This window comes from Eriocheir sinensis, chromosome 69 (genome assembly GCF_024679095.1).
Source record: "Eriocheir sinensis breed Jianghai 21 chromosome 69, ASM2467909v1, whole genome shotgun sequence".
Lineage (NCBI taxonomy): Eukaryota > Metazoa > Arthropoda > Malacostraca > Decapoda > Varunidae > Eriocheir > Eriocheir sinensis.
The window spans coordinates 2395971-2413470 of record NC_066577.1 but is presented as its reverse complement, the minus strand read 5'-3'; the positions used below and the strand labels follow the sequence as shown (position 1 = coordinate 2413470).

The following is a 17500-nucleotide window of genomic DNA, read 5'->3' as shown; positions in this document are numbered from 1 at the left end:
AGAGAGAGAGAGAGAGAGAGAGAGAGAGAGAGAGAGAGAGAGAGAGAGAGAGAGAGAGAGAGAGAGAGAGAGAGAGAGAGAGAGAGAGAGAGAGAGAGAGAGAGAGAGAGAGAGAGAGAGAGAGAGAGAGAGAGAGAGAGAGAGAGAGAGAGAGAGAGAGAGAGAGAGAGAGAGAGAGAGAGAGAGAGAGTATAAAACCTGAGTTATGTCATATGTCACGTCAGTCCGTCTCTCTCTCTCTCAACTAATACTTCCTCACCATCACCACCATTAAGGCACCACCACCACCACCATCATCACCACCACCACCACCACCACTATCATCACCACCACCACCACCACCACCACCACCACCACCATCACCACCTACCACTTACCTCCACTTTGAAGTTGCCGGCTGGAGCACAGAGTTGGCCGGACTGGGCTCCCAAAGATGGCGGCCGAGGTACTTCCGGTTGCCGCACACGAGTGTCTGGCTCGCGCGCTCTAGGTATATAACTCTATGGCCTCCACCCACCCTATACTAGCCTCAACAGCCATATAATAGTCTCCACAGCCTTTTACTACCCCGCACTTACACTATGCTAGCCTCCACAGCCTTATATTAGCCTCCACTCACCCTATACTAACCTCCACAGCAATATAGTAGTCTCCACAGCCTAATAATAGCCACCACTCACCCGGTAGTCTCCCAGGTTCTCCACAACGCAGTGTAGCCTGGCATCACGGCCCACGGAGACTGTCACATTCTGGATGGCAGAGACGAAGCGAGGCAGACCGTCCTCCTCACCCTCGTCTGTTGGGGAGGAAGAAGAGGAGGTTGAGGAGGCTGAGGAGATTGGTAGATGATGATGAGGAGATGATGGGAAGATAATGATGGGGAGATGATGATGGGAAGGTGATGATGGGGAGGTGGTGATGGGAAGGTGATGATGTTGAGGTAATGATGGGAGGGTGATGGGAAGGTGATGGGAAGGTGATGATGGGAAGGTGATGATGGGGAGGTGATGATGGGAAGGTGATGGGAAGGTGATGGGAAAGTGATGATGGGAAGGTGATGATGGGAAGGTGATGATGGGAAGGTGATGATAGGAAGGTGATGATGGGAAGGTGATGATGGGAAGGTGATGATGGGGAGGTGATGATGGGAAGGTGATGATGGGAAGGTGATGGGAAGGTGATGGGGAGGTGATGATGGGGAGGTTATGATGGGGAGGTGATGATGGGAAGGTGATGATGGGGAGGTGATGATGGGGAGGTGATGATGGGAAGGTGATGGGGAGGTGATGATGGGAAGGTGATGATGGGAAGGTGATGATGGGGAGGTGATGATGGGAAGGTGATGATGGGGAGGTAATGATGGGAAGGTGATGATAGGAAGGTGATGATGGGGAGGTGATGATGGGGAGGTGATGATGGGAAGGTGATAATGGGGAGGTACTGATGGGAAGGTGATGATGGGAAGGTGATGATGGGAAGGTGATGATGGGGAGGTAATGATGGGAAGGTGATGATGGGAAGGTGATGATGGGGAGGTGATGGGGAGGTGATGATGGGAAGGTGATGATGGGGAGGTGATGATGGGGAGGTGATGATGGGGAGATGACGACTGGAAGGTGATGATGGGGAGGTGATGATGGGGAGGTGATGATGGGGAGGTGATGATGGGAAGATGATGACTGGAAGGTGATGATGGGGAGGTGATGATGGGGAGGTGATGATGTGGAGGTGTTGATGGGGAGGTGATGATGGGGCAGTGATGATGGAGAGGTGATGATAGGGAGGTGATGATGGGGAGGTGATGATGGGGAGGTGATGATTGGGAGGTGATGATTGGTATGTGATGATGGGGAGGTGATGATGGGGAGGTGATGATGGGAAGGTGATGATGGGGAGGTGATGATGGGAAGGTGATGATGGGGAGGTGATGATGGGGAGGTGATGATGGGGAGGTGATGATGGGAAGATGATGACTGGAAGGTGATGATGGGGAGGTGATGATGGGGAGGTGATGATGGGGAGGTAATGATGGGGAGGTGATGATGGGAAGATGATGACTGGAAGGTGATGATGGGGAGGTGATGATGGGAGGGTGATGAAATGGTAGAAATCAGTGTTCTCTTCATCTGTGTGGGAGGAAAAGGCGTTGGCTGAGTGGTTAGTGTGGGGGTGCCGTGTCCTGATGGGCCCCGGGTTCAAGTTCCGCCCGCTGGTAATGTTCATTCATCGCCGAGTGGCCTCAGACTACCCACATGCTGTCCTCATGACCACCAATCAACCCTGACTCTAGATGAACTTTCTCAAGAACATCAAGTGGCAGGATGACCCACGCACGAATGGCGCCACTATAAAACACTTGCCCGCGCCACTAACGGAATAGAGCAGACCACCAAGCCCCATCAAGATATCCTACCGACGCTATAGGCTTTACCAGGTACCCATTTATCGACCAGCCCGGAAGGGAGGATGAAAACTGGGGGAGCTACACGCCGACTGCCCGGGCTAGGATTCGAACCCGGCCTCGCCTATTCGTAGCTAAACACGCTAACCACTAGACCACGGTGACGCATGTTCGCAGAGAAAAGAAAATTCCAACAACAACAACAACAAAAACCGTTTGATCCAATTTAGCGAAGAGGAAAAAACAGGAGAAAAAGTTTGATAAATATAAGAAAAAAAGTTGAAACAAAAAATAACAAAAAACTCGTCAATTAAGTGAAAAAAGTTGGAAAAATATAAAACAGGGGTGAGATATTTTGGCGGCGGTGGTGGTGGTGGTGGTGATGGTGGTGGTGATAGGGGTGGTGGTGGTGGTGGTGATGCGGGTGGTGGTGATGGTGGTGTTGGTGTTGGTGTTGGTGGGAGGGGGGTGGGTAGACGGGATGATGGTGGTGATGATGGTGGCAGAACTTTCAATAACAAAAACAACAACAACAACAAGAACAACAACACACACACACACACACACACACACACACACACACACACTCACACACACACACACACACACACACACACACACACACACGGCTGACGGAAAACTCAAATATACACATAAGGAAATAAATGATAAGTAAATAATAAGAAAATAAATGCATAGAAATAAATAATAAAATACATAAATAAATAAATATACATCGACCAGAGAGAGAGAGAGAGAGAGAGAGAGAGAGAGAGAGAGAGAGAGAGAGAGAGAGAGAGAGAGAGAGAGAGAGAGAGAGAGAGAGAGAGAGAGAGAGAGAGAGAGAGAGAGAGAGAGAGAGAGAGAGAGAGAGAGAGAGAGAGCGAGAGAGAGAGAGAGAGAGTGAGAGAGAGAGAGATAGAGAGAGAGAGAGCGGATAGACGAGAGAGAGAGAGAGAGAGAGAGAGAGAGAGAGAGAGAGAGAGAGAGAGAGAGAGAGAGAGAGAGAGAGAGAGAGAGAGAGAGAGAGAGAGAGAGAGAGAGAGAGAGAGAGAGAGAGAGAGAGAGAGAGAGAGAGAGAGAGAGAGAGAGAGAGAGAGTAATAATGATAGGAAAGATGAATAGGGTAAGAGCATTGGAATGGAAAGGGCGAGGATAATGGGGAAGGAGGAGGAGGAGGAGGAGGAGGAGGAGGAGGAGGAGGAGGAGGAGAAGGAGGAGGAGGAATTAAAGAAGCAGATAAAAAGGATTATAAGAAGTGAGGATAAGAGAGGAAGAAAGATGAGGAAAAGGAGGAAAAGGAGGAGGAGAGATAAGGAATGAAAGAGGAAGAAGAAGAAGAAGAAGAAGAAGAAGAAGGAAGAGAAGGGAGAGAAAGAAATATGAAGAAAGGAAAGAAGGGAAATATGAGAGGGAAATGATGAATAGAAGGAAGAGAAAGGAGGGAGGGGAAAAGAGGGAGGTATACATAAAGAAGAGGAAGTGGAGGAATAAGAAGAGGGGTGAAGAGGAAGAGGAGGAGGGGAGAGAAGAAGAGAGGGAAAAAGAGGAAAGGGAGAAAAAACAAGAAATACAAGTACAAGAAAGGGGTGGAGGGAGAGAGGGAAGGGGGAGGAAGATGACAAGGAAAGGAAGGGAGAGGGGAGGGAAGGGGAGAGGAAGGGGAGAGAAAGGGAAGGGAGGAGAAGGAAGGAGAGGGGAGGGAGAGGGGAGTGAGTTTGTATGTTTGGGGAGAGAAAGAAGGAAGGGAGGTGATGGGAAGGAGAGGAAGGGGAGACGAAGGAAGGAGAAGGAAAGGAGGGAAAGGAACGGAAGGGGAGGGGAGAAATGGAGAGAGGGAAGGAGCGGGGGAGAGGAAGAAAAGGAGAGAGGGGAAGGGAATGTGTGTGTGTGTGTGTGTGTGTGTGTGTGTGTGTGTGTGTGTGTGTGTGTGTGTGTGTGTGTGTGTGTGTGTGTGTGTGTGTGCGTCCCTTGCATAAAACTGATATACATCATCTGAGGGGAATTTCGCAAGACTTGGCAGGTGTGTCTGATGTCACCTGGCCCGACCCCTTCCCCCCCTCCTCCTCCTCCTCCTCCTCCTCCTCCTGACGCTTCTCTCCCTCACTCCTTCATCTCTCCAACATCACAACATCCAGTTCCTTCTCCTTCTTCTCTTTCTTCCTCCCTTCCTCCTCCTCCTCTTCCTGCTCCTTCTCTCCTTTCTCCCTCTCCTCTCTTCCTCCTTTCATCACTCCATCACTACCTCCTCCTCCTTTTCTTTTTCCTTCTCCTCCTCTCCCTTCCCTCCCTCCTCCCCTCTCTTCACACCATCCAGTTCCCCTTCCTCCTCCTCCTCCTCTTCCTCTTTTTCCTTCTCCTTCTCCTCCTCTCCCTTCCCTCCCTCCTCCCCTCTCTTCACACCATCCAGTTCCCCTTCCTCCTCCTCCTCCTCCTCCTCCTCCTCCTCCTCCTCCTCCTCCTCCTTCGTTTCTTTCATCAGTTATTCCTTTCATCTTCTCTCCTCCTTCTGCTGTTTCCTTCTTTTCATCCTCCTCTTCCAACGCCTTCTCTCTTATTATGCTTCTTCCCCTCTCTCTCTTTTTCTTCCTTCCTTTCTTCTTAATACCTTTCTCTATTTTCTTCCTCTTCCTCTCTCTCTCTTTAGTTTTCCTATTCTTTTTTTTCTTCATTCCTTCTTCTTCTCTCTCTTCCTCTCGTTCCATTTCTTTATTTAGCAATCCTCCTCCTTTTTTCCTTTTCTACTCCTTCTTCTTCTTCTCGTTATCCACTTTCTCTTCTTATTCTTCCTTTCTCCTCTTTCTTTTTTACTCTTCCTCTTTCTTCTTTTTTAGTTCGTTTTACTTCTATTACTTCTCTTCTTCCTTCTATTCATCCTTCAAAATGTTTCTCCATCGTCTCCTATTCCTTCTCCTCCTCCTTTTCCTCCTCCTCCTCCTCCTCCTCCTCCTCCTCCTCCTCCTCCACATATTCTTTCCCTCCTTCTCAACTCCTCCACATACTCTATCATCCTGCCCTTCCTCCTCCTCCTCTTCCTCCTCCTCCTCTTCCTCCTCCTCCTCCTCCTCCTCCTCCACACATGAGAAATAGCTTGTATGGAGATCAGTGGAGGACAGTGTCTCACGCATCTATAGGGATAAAACAGCTTATTGTCCTCCTCCTCCTCCTCCTCCTCCTCCTCCTCCTTGTCATATCATCATCATCATTGTCATCATATTCCTCTTCCTTTTCTTTCTTCCTCTTCTTTTTTTTCTCCTTTCTCCTTCGTTTTTCTTTCTCCTCATCTTCTTATCTTCTTCCTTCCTTCATCTTTTTTCTTTTCTTTTCCTTTCCTCTCTCCATCCTTTCACTTTCTCAATCCTATGATGTATGTATCTCTCTCTCTCTCCGACCAAATAAAATCTCCTTACTCGTCTCTCTCACACACACACACACACACACACACACACACACACACACACACACACACACACACACACACACACACACACGAGAAAAATGAACCAAAGGCCATCCAAAATATATCATCTCCTCCTCCTCCTCCTTCTCCTCTTCGCCGGGTTGTGAAAGTCTCTCTCGTGACCGAGGCTCAGGACAAGCGATTGGTCTTTGAGGCGTTTTCAAGACCCTGTGGGAGCGAACTCCCAGTGTTGGAGGCATCTAACACAGCAGTATCTAATTTCCATGCACATTCTTTATCCAATTCAATATATGGTCACACTTTAAGTTATTTCGAGAGCGCTTTTTGATATTTGCCCAAATTGTGAACCTGCTTAAATTTCTAACAATGCCTTCGAGACTCAGTAAGTGTGACGTCTGTTCCGGACGTTTTGCGGCTCAGTACTTCCAGCTGAGTAGAACTTGTCGCCTCTGTATTCAAAGATTAAGACTTAAGCAGGCTGTGACCGAATGGAGAAACAAACACCATGATCTTGAAAAGAAGTTTGAAGCCCTTCAGGAATTTGTTGCTAACAATGTGGCAGTGACTCCACCATCGATGGTGGAGAGGCCCTCCACCGAGACTGTGCCCCCTCTAAACGACCCTCCTGCTTCACGGGAGGACGCGTTACCTGCCTCACAGTTTAACTCCCAGCCTGCCTCACAGGCTAACCCCCAGCCTGCCTCACAGGCTAACCCCCAGCCTGCCTCACAGGCAAACTCCCAGCCTGCCTCACAGGCTAACTCCCAGCCTGCCTCAAAGGCTTACCCCCAGCCTGCCTCAAATGGCTAGCCCCCAGCTTGCCTCACAGGCAAACTCCCATCCTGCCTCACAGGCTGACCCCCAGCCTGCCCCACAGGCTAACCCCCAGCCTGCCTCACAGGCTAGCCCCCAGCCTGCCCCACAGGCTAACTCCCAGCCTGCCTCAAAGGCTAACCCCCAGCCTGCCCCACAGGCTAACTCCCAGCCTGCCTCAAAGGCTAACCCCCAGCCTGCCTCACAGGCTAACTCTCATCCTGCCTTGCGGAATATAGACAGATTACCGGGTTATACGATTTTTAGTCATGAAAGAGAGAACAGACAGGGTGGAGGCGTTATCTTATATATCCACAACTCTCTCCATCCAGTATCCGTGAAAACAGATATTATAACCAATGTGGACACGGTCTTCATTGAAATTAAAAATAAGTCTCGTAAAATAGTAGTTGGACTAATCTATAGACCGCCAGGGCAGACTCTTGATATCGACCACGCGTTAAGTGAATTAATATTAGAAACAAGTAGCAGTTGCGAGGCAGTAATTGTGGGGGACTTTAACTTGCCAGTGAAAAGATGGGGCGAACCGTTGAACTCTCATACAGGGCTCGACCTGTACACAAATTTATTAGAAAGTGATTTACATCAACACGTTCAAGAACCGACTCGGGAAAATAATATACTTGACCTTATCTTTTCAACGACAGCTGATCTAGTTAACGAAGTAAATGTTGGTCCAGTTTTTAGTTCTAGCGATCACCGAATAATCACATTCAGCATCAAGATGAATGAAAGTAAAGTAACTGCTAGTAAAGAAAAGGTGCCAGATTATCAGAGAGCGAATTTCGTAAGACTTTGAAATAATTCTGACTTGACTGAAATTTTGACGGAAACATATTAATAAATCGTGGGAGGCCTTCACCATAATATTGAATAATGCCATAAGCATATGCGTACCCTATCGTAACAGACGTTCAACTTTTAAAAAGAAACCCAAATGGTGGAATAACGAAATTAAAAATAGCCTCTCTCTTAAAAACGCATATACAGTAGATACATATCAACCCAGAGTGAGGCTGACAAACTAGAGTTGGACAGAATTCGCCGCGAAACCAAGAAATGTATAAAACGAAGCAAGAAAAATCTGGAAAAATATATAGCGGAAACAAGTAAATTTAATCCTAAAGAATTTTTTAGCTATGTAAATAATAAAAAGTAACTCACTTGTAGTATCGGACCGGTTGCTAATGATAATGGTAACCACACGAACGATGAAAATGAAATGGTTACAATCCTAAATAGCTTTTTCGCATCCGCATTTACCGACGAAGATTGTTTATCACCTCAACCGCCGGAGGTTAGAAGGACCGAAAAGATGTTAAGTGGCGTGCTCATCGTAGAAAGTGATATTTTACGCACAATTGAAAAGATTAAAGTAAGCAAAGCTCCTGGTCCAAACAAAATTATCCCAAGAATTTTAAAAGAAATCAAACATCAAATTTGCAAACCTTTCTCTATCTTATTCAATAAATCTTTAACAGCTGGAAAAGTTCCGTCGGATTGGAAACTTGCAAATGTCACACCAATTTTCAAAAAGGGGGACAAGTCTCATCCAGGAAACTATCGACCAATTAGCCTGACATCGATTGTTTGTAAGTTAATGGAGACTATCATTCGCGACAATATGGTGAAATTCTTCGAAGAAAATAATATAATAAATAATTCGCAACATGGTTTCCGTAGTAAACGTTCGTGTTTAACTAACTTGATTTTTTCATTATATTTTTGAGGTGTTCGATGAAAGCAGATCAGTAGATATCATATATCTGGATTTTCAAAAGGCATTTGATAAGGTCCCCCACCAACGATTGCTCAGTAAACTATTGGCGCACGTTATCTCAGGTAACATTCACAATTGGCTTGTGGACTGGCTCTCTGAGCGGAAACAGAGAGTAGTTCTAAACGGTGTTACATCTAACTGGCTCGATGTCAGAAGCGGCGTACCTCAAGGATCAGTGCTTGGTCCCATGCTTTTCTTAATTTATGTTAATGATATCGATGATGGGCTCACTTGCAAAATATCAAAATTTGCTGATGACACAAAATCGCTAGTAAGGTAACTACGACACTCGACGAAGAAGCTTTACAATCAGATCTTGATCGACTTGCACGTTCGGCCAATCAATGGCAAATTAAATTTAACGTTGACAAATGTTAAGTGTTACACATCGGAAACAATAACAATCGCGTTCGGTACGTAATGAATGGCAAACAACTTTCTGCAGTAAGTAAAGAAAAGGATCTTGGAATCACTATATCAAGCGATTTAAAGCCCGGTCAGCATTGTTCAGAGGTAGTTAAAACTGCAAACAAATTGGTTGACTTCATCGGACGAGTCTTTAATAATAAATCGGAAAAAGTAATATTAAAACTGTATAATTCGCTGGTTCGACCCCATCTAGAGTACTGTGTACAGTTTTGGTCTCCCTATTACAGAAAAGACGTAGAAAAGTTAGAACGGGTTCAACGGAGAATAACAAAAATGATTCCTAGATTGAGAAATTTATCTTATGAACAAAGGCTTAAAGAAGTAAATTTATTCAGCCTATCAAAACGAAGAATGCGAGGCGATCTAATAGAAGTGTTAAAGACGTTTAAAGGATTCAGTGATATTAATGCGGAAGATTACTTTACAATTGATCGATCAAATAGAACAAGAAGAAATCACAATTTCAAGATAAGTGGTAAAAGATTATCGTCGCACGAAGCCAAACACTTCTTCTTCAATCGAGTCGTTAATGTTTGGAATTCTCTACCCTGTGATGTCGTTGATAGTACAACAGTTACGGCCTTCAAGAATAGATTAGACAAGTATTTTGAATCCAACCAGCAACTAAGATATTACTCATTGTCGTAATAACGTTAAGTTCTTTCGAATACTGGTGTCCTTGTCCGTTTTTATCGCCCGGTTAGTGGTAGCAGTAATGGTAGTTCTTTCCTCTTTCCTACATTATTTCCATGCAGTTTTTCCATGCTGCATGGTTCTTTTTCCTTTCCTGCCAGCTTTGGCTGGAGGGATGTGGGGGGGGAGGGGGGAGGAGCCTTCGTCTTTGCTGTCCTTCATCTTCCACCACTGATTAGTTAGTATTGGGTAGACGGTGGCTGAGTGGTTAGCGTGCTGGGCTCACATTCACCACGTCGTCGACAACGTCGGTTCGAATCCATACGCTACCACCTGGGATTTTTCATCCACCGCTGGGTGGCTTAGACTACCCACATGCTGTCCAGAAGACCACCCATCAACCCGGACTCTCGAAGAAACCGTCCAGTGAATCAAGAATGAGTTCCGGGGGGCAGCATGAGCCAATCATAACTGGAGCAATTATAAAAAATTGCCTGCGTCATGAAGGGCTTGGGCCGACCATCTGGCCCTTGAAGAAAGCCTACCGGCGCTATAGGCGAGGATGTAAAAAAAAAGAAGTTAGTGTAGCTTGTCACAAACAACCTCGTAAGGACAATCAGGTCTGCTGTTGTTTGTTCTTCCTATGTGTGCTTTGTGTTCCTCTTCACATAATCCATCAGTTCGTTCGTGTTTCTTCTCTCTCTGATTCTGCATGCTGAGAGAGAGAGAGAGAGAGAGAGAGAGAGAGAGAGAGAGAGAGAGAGAGAGAGAGAGAGAGAGAGAGAGAGAGAGAGAGAGAGAGAGAGAGAGAGAGAGAGAGAGAGAGAGAGAGAGAGAGACTCCTTACTATACCTTCCTTTCGTTTTCATTCTCCTACCTCCACTCAGAATACTGCACTCCCCACCTCCTGAACTCCATCTTCCATTCCTCCTCCCTCATATAATCTCCTGAGTTCACCTTGGAGAATACTCCTCCTCCTCCTCCTCAATTACTCTCCCGATCTTGGTATCATCTCTTTCTAACATCACTGCTAATTCCTTGTCTAAGTCATTGATATTCTTCACTTTCTTCCTTTCCATTCAGATCTTTTACCTGATCTCTTCCTTCTTCTTTTCCCTTCCTCATTGTTACCTTTCCTCCGTCTTTCTCTCTTCTTCCTTTCTTTTCTTTCCTTATTCCCCTTTTTCTTCCCTCCTCCTTCCTTCTCTTCCTTTCTCCAACTTCTCTTCTTCGCGTTTTCTTCCCTCTTCCTCACTTCTTCTCTTCCTTCCATTCCTTATTTTCTTCATTCCTTCCTTCTCCCCTTCCATTTCTCATTCCCTCCTTTCTTCCTTGTTCCCTTTCTTCTCTCCTTTCGTATCTCTTCTCCCCTTCTTTCTTCCACCACCTTCCTCCTCCCTCTTTCTCAACATCTCAGAAGAAAGAATAAGAGGAAACAAGAGGAAAACAAGAGGAGGGAAGGAAGAAAAAAAACGAAGAAAGAAGCAAAGCGAGGTAAACAAAGACGAGGAGGAGGAAAACAACAAGAGAGAGAGAGAGAGAGAGAGAGAGAGAGAGAGAGAGAGAGAGAGAGAGAGAGAGAGAGAGAGAGAGAGAGAGAGAGAGAGAGAGAGAGAGAGAGAGAGAGAGAGAGAGAGAGAGAGAGAGAGAGAGAGAGAGAGAATCAGTAGTGGAGGATGTGTGTGTGTGTGTGTGTGTGTGTGTGTGTGTGTGGCTTTACCAATACTTGAACACACCACCACCACCACTACCACCACCACCACCATCACTACCACAACCACCATCATCACCACCACCACCACCACCATCGTCATCACCCTCATCATCACCACTACACCATCATCTTCACGCCTCGATTATGTAGATGAGACTAGACGATGGCCGGTGAGAGGGAGGGAGGGAGGGAGAGAGGGAGGGAGAGGGAGGGAGTGGGTAAGGAGAGGAAAGGGATAGGTGTTGAGACTTGAGGGTTGGGAGAGGGAGGGAGAGGAAAGGGGAGGGAGGGAGAAAGAGGGATAGAGGGGGAGGGAGGGAGGGAGGGAGGGATGGAGAATAGGAGAGAGGGAGAGGGAGGGAAGTAAAGGAAGGGTGTATAGAAGTGTGTTTTGAGGTAAAGGGAGAGGAAGAGGGAAGTAAGGAAGGACGGAAGAAGGGAGAGTAACATAATTATGAAACAGAAGAAGGAAAAAGATTGAAAGAAGGGAGATAGCTAGAGAGAAAGAGGGAGACGGGAAGAGAGTAGGAAGAAAGAGAAAAGTGGAGAAATAAGGTGTTTTAGATGTTAAGAATAAAAAAGAGAAAGAAAGAAAGAAAGAAAGAAAGATAAAGAGTACAGCTCGTATAGCCAAATGCCTCAATATCCCGCACACGTTAGCCATCGCCACAGACTTCGGTTTTCTGGCTCAGGTCAAAGAGAGACGCCAAAGGGAAAGTTGCTTAAGTACTGTGGAGAAGGAGAAGGAAGGAGATAAGAAGAGGGGAGACTGACAGAAAAAGAAAAGTATAGGAGTAATAGGCCAGTTGATGGAAGAGAGATGAAAATAAGGGAAGGAGAAAAATATAGAGGAAATAGAAGTGATAATAGGACGTTATAGAAGAGAATATGAAAATAAAGAAGAGATAGAGAATGGAGAGAGGGAACAGGAAGTAAAGGAGGATATTTCAAGGAAGGGAGATCAAAATAGGAAAGAGACAGACATGCAAAGAAGCGAGGAAGTAGAAATGATAGGAAGAAAACATATGGGAGAGGATATGAAAATAAAGGAAGAGAGAGAAAGGAAATTAGGGTGTAGGAGTAACAGAAGAGCATTTGACGGGTATAAAGCATCAGTAGGAATATTTTAAGTAGTATCAAGAGGCTTTTAAAACTCCCATTACACAATATAAGTGACTGTATTGTTTTGGGAAGAGCTCATTAAGAGGAAGTACAGTTATTATGAACAAGATAGTGTATATACAAGAGATTGGTGGTGGTGGTGGTGGTGGTGATGGTGGTGGTGGTGGCGGTGATGTTCTGAGAAAGTGCTCCAAGGAAATAATCTTGACTGACATTTTTTTTCCTCCATCTCTCCTCCTTTACCTCCTCCTCCTCCTCCTCCTTCTCATCCTGTAATGGAACAAACACTTCAAGGTTACACTCAAAGATGTCTCCTTTCCTCCTCTTCCTCCTCCTCCTCCTCCTCCTCCTCCTCCTCCTCCTGATAAATCATTGAAGCATTTGTCTCCCATTTCTAAGGTTTATTTTTCTTTTTTATCTCGTTCTTCCTCTCTTTTCCTTTGTCCTTATGTATTCTTCTTCTTCTTCTTGCTCTTGTTTTTTTTGTTCTTGTTCTTGTTCTTCCTCCTCCTCTTCTTCATCTTTGTCTACTCTCTCCTTATTTCTTGCTTCATTAATTATTACCACCCTTTTGCCTCTTCTTCTTCCTCCTCCTCCTCCTCCTCCTTCTCCTCAAGGATCAGTACTTGGTCCCATAGGAGGGGAGGCGGTGGCTGAACAGATAGCGAGACGGCGCCGCGTTCAGGGGGACGCGAGTTCAATCCCCGCCCGGTGCCACCAAGCTGGGATTTTTCAGCCGCCGCCGAGTGGGTCAAAACTACCCACATGCTGTCCAGAAGACCACCTATCAACCCGGACTCTAGATTCTAGGATTAAAGATGAGCTCCGGGAGGGCAGCATGAGCCAATGCAAGATGGCGCCACTATAAACACTCGCCTGCACCAGAACGGGCTGGGCCGACCATCAGGCCCCACCGGGAAGAAGCCTTGGACCGACCATCAGGATCCACTGGGAGGAAGCCTATCGGCGCAATAGACCAAGACGTAAGAAAAAAAAAATGCTGTTCTTAATTTATGTTAATGATAATGATGATGGGCTCACTTGCAATATATCAAAATTTGCTGATGACACAAAAATCGCAAGAAAGGTAACTACGACATTCGACGAAGAAGCATTACAATCAGATCTAGATCAACTTGCACGTTGGGCCAATCAATGGTAAATGAAATTTAACGTTGACAAATGTAAAGTGTTACACATCGGAAACAATAACAATCGCGTTCAGTACGTAATGAATGGCCAACAACTTTCTGCAGTAAGCAAAGAAAAGGATCTTGGAATCACTATATCAAGCGATTTAAAGCTCGGTCAGCATTGGCAAACAAATTGGTTGGCTTCATCGGACGAGTCTTTAATAATAAATCGGAAAAGTAACATTAAAACTGTATAATTCGCTGGTTCGGCCCCATCTAGAGTGCTGTGTACAGTTTTGGTCTCCTTATTACAGAAAAGACGTAGAAAAGTTAGAACGGGTTCAACGGAGAATAATAAAAATGATTTTAAGGTTGAGAAATTTATCTTATGAACAAAGACTTAAAGAAGTAAATTTATTCAGCTTATGAAAACGAAGAATGCGAGGCGATCTAATAGAAGTGTTTAAAATGTTTAAAGGATTCAGTGATATTAATGCGGAAGATTACTTTACAATTGATCGATCAAATGGAAGAAGAAGAAATCACAAGTTCAAGATAAGTGGTAAAAGATTATCGTCGCACGAAGCCAAACACTTCTTCTTCAATCGAGTCGTTAATGTTTGGAATTCTCTACCCAGTAATGTCGTTGATAGTACAACAGTTACGTCCTTCAAGAATAGATTAGACCAGTGTTTTGAATCCAACCAGCAACTAAGATATTACTCATTGTCGTAATAACGGTAAGTTCTTTCGAATACTGGTGTCCCTGTCCTTTTTTTTATCGTCCGGTTAGTGGTAGCAGTAATGGTAGTTTTTCCCCTTTCCTACATAATTTCCATCCAGTTTTTCCATGCTGCATGGTTCTTTTTCTTTTCCTGCCAGCTTTGGCTGAAGGGATGGGGGGGTGTGGGGAGGAGCCTTCCCCTTTGCTGTCCTTCATCTTCCACCTTTGATTAGATAGTTAGTGTAGCTTGTCACAAAACAGCTTTGTAATAACCATCAGGTCGGCTGTTGTTTGTTCTTCCTTTGTGTTTTCTTGTCTTCCTCCTCCTCCTCCTCCTCCTCCCCCTCCTCCTTCTCCTTCTCCTCCTCCTCCTCCTCCCTGTTCTTCCTTTTTTCGTACTCAACTCTTTACCAATAGTCCATCGTCAATAACCCTCCTCTCCCCCTCCTCCTCCTCCTTCTCTGCCATCTTCCCATTCCCTCCAAAGTGCCCATCTCTAGTGACGGTAAAGGGAAAAAAGGGGGGTTAGGAGGAGGAGGAGGAGGAGGAGGAGGAGGAGAAATAATAGTAGAAAGAGGGAGTAAAAACGAAGAAGGATAAAAAGGAGAGAGGGAAATGGAGGAAAAGGAGGTGGAGGAGGAGTACTTTCATATTTTATCCTCCTTACTCTTCTTCTCCTCCTCCTCCTCCTTCTCCTCACCTACCCATCCATCTCCTTCTTCTCTCTCTTCCCAGTGTCCTGGTTTCTCTCTGACCGTCTTTCTATTCTTTGGCATCTGTATATTGTTGACACACCTGCCTCCTCCACCGGAACCCTCACACATCGCGCCACAGCCTCCTTCCTGGGGCCATACACCTGGCTGGCAGTGGTCGACCCCTCCCTCCTACCTGAGAAGCTCCAGCACCCTTCACCGACTCAGGTAGGATGACAGACACGCCGGGGAATCGTCAACAGCTGGCGCTTCTCTCCGTCAACGTGCGAGGCCTCCGCACCAACATTGGTGACCTGACCCACAGCTTTGTCCTGAGGCACCGCGTGGACATAGCTGTGGTGACTGAAACGTGGCTCAACAGTGAGGGGGAGTCATCCTTCGGCAGGATTCCAGGCTACACCAACTGGATCAGGAGGGACCGCCAGGGAAGACAAGGCGGCGGTGTGGCAGTGTGCCTCAGGGAAGGAGTGCTGGCCCAGACCTTGAAGTACAGACACCACCCACGACAGAGGCGGTGTTTCTCAAAGTAATACTGGCGGATGGCACTGCCCTCCTCCTGTGTGCCATGTACCGCCCCCGAAGGTTAGGGCCTGCCCCCCTGGACTTCCTGACCGAGCAAGTGGACGACCTGCTGTCTCGCCACCGCTCCAGGCACGTCCTGATCGCGGGCGACTTAAACTAGCACATGGCGGAAGCCGCCTACGAGAATCTCCTGACGGTGCAAGGTCTGACAGACCATGTCACCTTCCCCACCCACGAGCGAGGCGGGACGCTGGACCCCGTCATCTCTGACCTGGGAAAGGGCAGGGCCACGTGCCACCAGCTTGGGCCGGTTGAGAGCTCCGACCACCACGACATCCTGACCCGGGCAGACGTAGGCGTGGCGCGGGATGAGGCCACTTCCCACACCATCTGGCTGTGGGACAGAGCTGACTGGCCCTCCCTTAAGAGAGACCTGCAGCAGACAGACTGGCACACCGTTCTGTCTGGGCGAGCAGAGCCCATGGCGAGGGCCTTTACTGAGCGGCTCAAAGCTCTCCAACGAGAGCACATCCCACATCGCCAATACACCTTCAGGGCAACCGTCCAGCCCTGGTTTGGGTACCGCTGCCGCCTTGCTGCAGAGAGAAAGTATTCTGCGTGGCTCCGCTACAAGAGGAGCCCATCCCGCCGCAACAAAGCCCTGCATCGAGCGGCATGACACATGGTAAATCCACCAGTAAATGGGCGAAACGGAGGTGGGAAAACGACCTCCGCCCCAAGGTGTGCGGGCCTGGGGTGGGCAGCAAGACCTGGTGGACCCTTGCTGAGAAGAGACAAGGCAGCAACCACCAAGAAACAATCCCTCCCCTCACCAAGCAGGACGGCACCACAGCCACCAGCAGCAGGGAAAAGGCAGAGCTCCTGGCTGACCTTTTCTCTGCCAAGATGTCCGTCGCCGACCCCACCAGACCTCCACCACAACTGGCACAGGAATGCGACCAAACCCTGACAGTGGTCGAGGTACAACGGGAGCAAGTGGAGCGTCTTCTGAGAGCGGTGGACGTCAGGAAGGCCACTGGGCCTGACAACGTCAGCCCACATGTTCTGCGTCACTGCTCCAGTGAGCTGGCAGGACCTCTCTCGGAGGTGTTCGGGGCCTGTGTCCGGGAAAACACCTGGCCCTCTCTATGGAAGGAGGCTCGCGTTCTTCCGGCTCACAAAAAGCGGTCCAGATCTGACCCTGCCAACTACAGACTCATCTCCCTTCTCTCTGTAGTTGGAAAAATCTTCGAGAGAATAGTGGTGGAGGCCATCACCCGCCACATCGAGAACAACGCCCTCATCACTGACCAGCAGTTCGGGTTCAGATCTTGCCGCTCCACTTCAGACCTCTTGCTGCTCCTCTCCAGGGATTGGCAGGACTCCCTGGACAGCGGCCTGGATACCCTTGTCGTCGCTCTCGACATCACGGGTGCTTTTGACCGGGTGTGGCACTCGGGCTTGCTGGAGAAGCTTCGTGCCAGAGGCATCCAAGGACACCTGCTGATGCTGATAAGCGACCACCTTCAATGAAGAAACCTCTACGTTGTCGTCGGTGGGCAGCAATCCAGGGACCTCGCAGTGGGTGCCTCAGTCCCTCAGGGATCTGTGCTGCGACCTGTCCTCTGGAATCTGTACATCGACGACCTTCTCAGGAGCTTGCCAGCAGTCTCTGCATACGCTGACGACTGCACGCTCTCCCTTTCCTACCCACGCCAAGAAAGCCAGCAAGAGGTTGCAGACGTCAACCAGCAACTACGCTTGATACGGGAGTGGAGGAGCGCTGGCAGGTGAACTTTGCTCCTGAGAAGACCCAGGCGATGGTGATCTCTCGGTCCCCGGCAGGCACACAAGCTGTCGAAGGAAGGGTGATGTCTGGCTCTGTCATCCTCCCGCTCCAGGATTACGTCAGGATCCTTGGAGAAGACTTGGATCGAGAGCTGCGCTTCGACCGCCACCTGAAACACGTCGCCCACCAAGCCTCCCTCCGTGTCTCTGCCCTTCGTAGAGTGGCGAATTTCCTTGACAAGCGAGGAATTATGCTGCTCTACAAGGCCCAGGTAAAATCCTACCT

General features: G+C 47.6%; 1 protein-coding gene across 1 annotated transcript in view; it reads right to left on the bottom strand.

The window, feature by feature from the left end:
• Window positions 1-17500, bottom strand: part of LOC126988367 (hemicentin-1-like) — an 81566-nt gene that overhangs the window by 21618 nt on the left and 42448 nt on the right. Inside the window, exon 2 of the mRNA XM_050846432.1 lies at window positions 681-796. Within this exon, the coding sequence (XP_050702389.1) occupies window positions 681-796 (116 nt within the window). The remainder of the gene's footprint in view (window positions 1-680; window positions 797-17500) is intronic.